We start from the raw sequence: 4,478 nt of genomic DNA, 5'->3' as shown, positions 1-4,478 counted from the left end.
AAAGCTTTCGAAACATTAAATCACAATATTCTCATTCATAAACTCTCAAAATGTAATTTCTCCAAAATCTTACAGTAATTTCAATCTTATCTCTCTGAGCGAGAACAGTGTGTTATCATTAATGATGAGAAATATTCTTTTTTTACAGACTAGAACAGGAGTACCTCAGGGTTCTGTTCCTGGTCCGCTCCTTTTTAGCTTGTACATTAATGACTTACCACAATCTGTCCGTCCTGGAAGAGGGATCCCTCCTAAGTTACTCTTCCTAAGGTTTCTACCATTTTTTTCCCCATTAAAGGTTTTTTTTGGGAAGTTTTTCCTGATTATTGGGCTTACAAATAAAATTGAAAATTGAACTTTGTGTTTTTTTTTTTTTTGTTTTTTTTTTGTCTTTGCTGAGTCTTTTTAACTGTATGGCCCAGCTAGGGATGGGCATTGCAAATTAGCTCAGGCTATAAATGCTGTAGTGTGTGGCATTTATGTATGCTATATACTTGTCCCTATACAAATAAACATTAAATAAAATAACGTAGAAGTCCACAGACAAAGCTGCAATATTAGACAAATTGTCATTAGAACATGCTTTGTTTTCCCAAACCATATAAACATTTGCACTAACTAAGCAAATAATGGATCCATATCCTAAACTGAAGTGTCTTTTGTCACCATCACCATGGCCACTAGATGGTGGTGTGCAAGCACTGGATCACTTACATCACCATGGTCACGAGGAATGCTTACTGTATGAAAGAATGCAGGCCGTTGACACCTCAGCCACTGACACTGAATAGGGGGGGCAAAAACACTGACATTGTATAACAAGCTAAAACTGGTACAAATGTACTACAAGTATCTCCTATAAAAGTATATTTGGTTATAATGAGGACAGATTAATACTATATCTTTCTAATGTGTTAAGATTAGGGATTGGTAATGAAGATTTTATCAGTCCAGGACTTTTTTGATACTCTTGTTGATTTGGTTACTGCCCAAAGGAGAGACAAAGTTGGAACAGAGTTTATATTTATAAGCAAACACACATTGTCATTTATCACAGAGTTTTAGTAGTTAATCTTGATTAATTGCATTTTAATCACATGTTTAAAATTCCATGATTTTGCATTTCAAAACAGTTTCAAAGTCCATATTGACGAGGTACAGCTGTTCTTACTAGAGTGTGTTGACTGGGAATCAAATGATGGCAAAGAAAGTGACTTTATGATCTTGACTTTTGGAATTATTTCTTTTAAATCAGTGCTACACCAGTGTGTTTTTGAAACCATGACTTAGAGTTAGAAGACGACTTCAAAGGGCTTATTCTGTGATCCATGGTGTGATGTTACTCCGATATAGTTGTGATTATTCATTGATGTCCACTGACTCCTGATTAAATTCACAGCATTTGCACATTTGAGAAGTTCCAATTTAGTTGTTTTCTCTGATTCATGCAGTTTCTATATATGTGAAATTATTGTTCCCCGCAATGATAGACTGGTCACAGCATGATGTGATTTGACCGCTGACATCAGTCTGATTAGCTGCACCTGTATGCTTAGCTTGTAGAGACTTGGTGATGTTTTAATTCTGTTTGACACAAGGTGCATATTACTTGTCAACTAAACCATCTGGGAGTTTCTTTTTTAAGTTCACTTTTTGGGCTTTTTGCTTTTTATTTTTGGGACAGCTCAAGAGTGACAGGAAAGGGGGGAGAGAGGAGGGATGATACCAGCAAAGGGCCACAGTTTGGAATTGAACCTGGGCTACTGCAAGGACTCAGCCTATGTGGGCCCACAGTATACCCAGTGAGCTAGAGGTTGCCCCCATCTGGAAGTTTTTTAAAGTCAAAGGAGCCACTCGAAAGCACAGTGGTGTCATTTTTATTCCATCACTGCATTAGCAGGAAGCAGCTGTGGCATCTTGACTACTAGTAAGGGTGTGCTGAAGGGACAATAAATAAAAAAGACGTGCTATGATTGGACCGTAATTGCATCGCAATCAGCACGTTAATGCTGATAACCTTAGTCACAATATATCTGATTCAACTGAAATTAAAGGTGCCAGTAGTTTGAATAAGCCGCAGCGATGCATGTGGCTTTATCACAAGTCCTGTCATCCTAGAATTTTAAGCAGATAACAGTAGAGACATTTTTTGCTTTTTGGAATAATGAACCAAAAATAAATATTTTCTTTTCTTACTGTCCCCCAGTCAGGAACTAGTTTTGGCCAAAAATATACCCCCCCCCCCCATTTAATGTAATTCTCCCGACTTTGTGTAAATTCAGGGTATTGACATCAAAATAAAAAGAGAGATAGAATGGTTTTAGTTTCTCTGACACAGTCTGTCTCTACACTATGTTAGCCTCAGAGGAGCCAGGCTTCAGTATCTGAAGTGTTACAATGTGTTTAATAGCTTTCCTGAACCAGGGGTAGAAAAAGACATATATCACAGGGTTTAGACAGGAATTAAAATACAACAGCCAAAGTTCAGCACCTACAGCCGAGGCCCCTAAAAAGTTGTTCTCAGCTGCAACAGTGAAACAGTAATATGGACAGTTGCACACAATAAACGCAACTACAACAATACCAAGAGTCCTGGCTGCTTTCATCTCAGATTTCTTGGCAGTTATTGTATTTGAACGTTGTGCTGTGACAGCTGTAATGTGGGAGCGCATGGCACGAGCCTGAGACACAGCCACTACAAACACTCTCATATACAGAACTATGATGACAAGAATGGGAGCAAAAAAGGTTGCAACAAGGTCAACAGCTCCTTCAACATAATTCATTACAATTACACACTCTCCATAACAGGAGTTATACATGTCTGGCTGTTTTAAGAAATCTCTCAGTATCCAAGTGCTGTGAACAGCAGAAAATATCCAACACAGATATATGCAGCATTGAACTCTTGTCAGAGTAACTTTGGTGGAGTAAAACATTGGGTCACAAATAGCAATGTAGCGATCAATTGATAAGAGCACCATGTTTCCTACTGATGCACTGACAGAGAGGAAACCTAAAAAGTAATTTACAGCACATAATGAGTCACCCAGATCCCAACAACCTCTATAGAGGAGGATTTCACCTGGCATCTGCAGGAAACCCACAATGAAGTCTGCGACAGCCAGAGAGAGGAGGAGGAGGTTGGTGGCGGTGTGGAGCTTCCTGAAATGGGAAAATGTAAACACTGATATACTGTCACATGTATGTGTAAGAATAAATGTTATTAGCAGTTATGATACTAGGAGTATGAATTGTCCGATAACAACAAGCCTAAATACAGCACAGTATGCAGTAATCAAAGGCCTAAACAAGAGAACATTACTCTTATGCACTACTTATGAACAAGAGGAGAAGGTTAGTGGATGTCCTGCAGCCTGAAATGTGTGAAATCATCATTAATTGTTTCAGTAACACATCTCAACAGCACCATAATCAAAGTTATCATCAGCTTAAATGTGACATCTTGCTGCAGAGCTCAAAGTCATTTCTTCATGTAACTGTAACCAAAGAATAAACACTTTGTAAGCCAAGCAGAAAAGTGTATCTCTGCCTGAAGTGGGAGATAGAGATGATGACCAGCAGGTTAAGAACCACGGTGAGCAGAGTGATGAAAGACAGCACACTGTAACTGAGTGTGGCCTCCCAGTGAGGACGATTTGTCTTCCTGCAGGAGGTGTTGACTTGTGGAAAGCAGAGCTCAGCCTCCTCCATGGCCACTGACAAAGGGCTTTGGTCAGAAAGCTGCCAGACCTCAGCAGGTTCTCCTGTCTGTCTGATGTGCAGCTGATTTATCTGTCTTCTCTCCTCCCATATGCTAATTCCATCTGTTCAGTCGGCCAAAGGTGACTACGTCATACTGAGTCTTGGTACACACGAAAGTAGTCAAGTGATCACATGCTGCTTTGTAGGCCTCTTTCAAAAACTTTAGTGTAAGTTGCTACACAACACTGAATTCCAAACTATGGTGTTAAAAACCCCAAAGTAAAACAGACTAAACACAACACATAGTTAGCTTTAAAATAATAAAGTAAAATTGCCAGCTTTTTACCTCCCAAAGGCTACTGTTTATCTCACAGCATCTTTGTACTTGGAATTTCCCACAGCACATAAATGCACCACAGCACAAGTAGAGGTGTCAGTACGTACAGTGAGTCATCAGTTGACTGTTTAAAACACATAGAACACAGCATACAACACACACCATATGTTTATATTTCTTGGGATTTCTTTTTAAGAGTTTTGTTTAGTCAGTTATTTTTTTTTTCTAACTCTATAAATATTTGCAGTAACTATCAATTAACAGATGTACAGTACCAGGCAAAAGTCATGCAGCATTGCCTTAGCAAAGTCATGAGGCAAGGGTGTTGGGTTTTATTTCCACACTGGGGGACACACATATTAAACATGGGGTTTAAGGTCCTTCCCCAAGAAGTATTCAGCATCAAACACTCAATTTCCTGCATTGTGACATTTCA

At 39.0% G+C, this 4,478-nt stretch overlaps 1 protein-coding gene across 1 annotated transcript; it reads right to left on the bottom strand.

Annotated features, from left to right (window-relative positions):
* Window positions 1–2,345: 2,345 nt before the first annotated feature.
* LOC125899548 (trace amine-associated receptor 9-like) lies at window positions 2,346–3,714 on the bottom strand. Its single transcript, XM_049593936.1, has 3 exons — window positions 3,554–3,714; window positions 2,907–3,165; window positions 2,346–2,681 (listed from the first exon to the last, which is right to left on the bottom strand). Exons 1-3 carry the CDS (start codon window positions 3,712–3,714, stop codon window positions 2,346–2,348), a joined length of 756 nt encoding a protein of 251 aa, XP_049449893.1.
* Window positions 3,715–4,478: the final 764 nt, after the last annotated feature.

The sequence above is a fragment of the Epinephelus fuscoguttatus genome, linkage group LG13 (genome assembly GCF_011397635.1).
Source record: "Epinephelus fuscoguttatus linkage group LG13, E.fuscoguttatus.final_Chr_v1".
NCBI classification, from domain to species: domain Eukaryota; kingdom Metazoa; phylum Chordata; class Actinopteri; order Perciformes; family Serranidae; genus Epinephelus; species Epinephelus fuscoguttatus.
The sequence above is the reverse complement of the archived record's forward strand: the minus strand, read 5'-3'. Positions and strand labels throughout refer to the sequence as shown.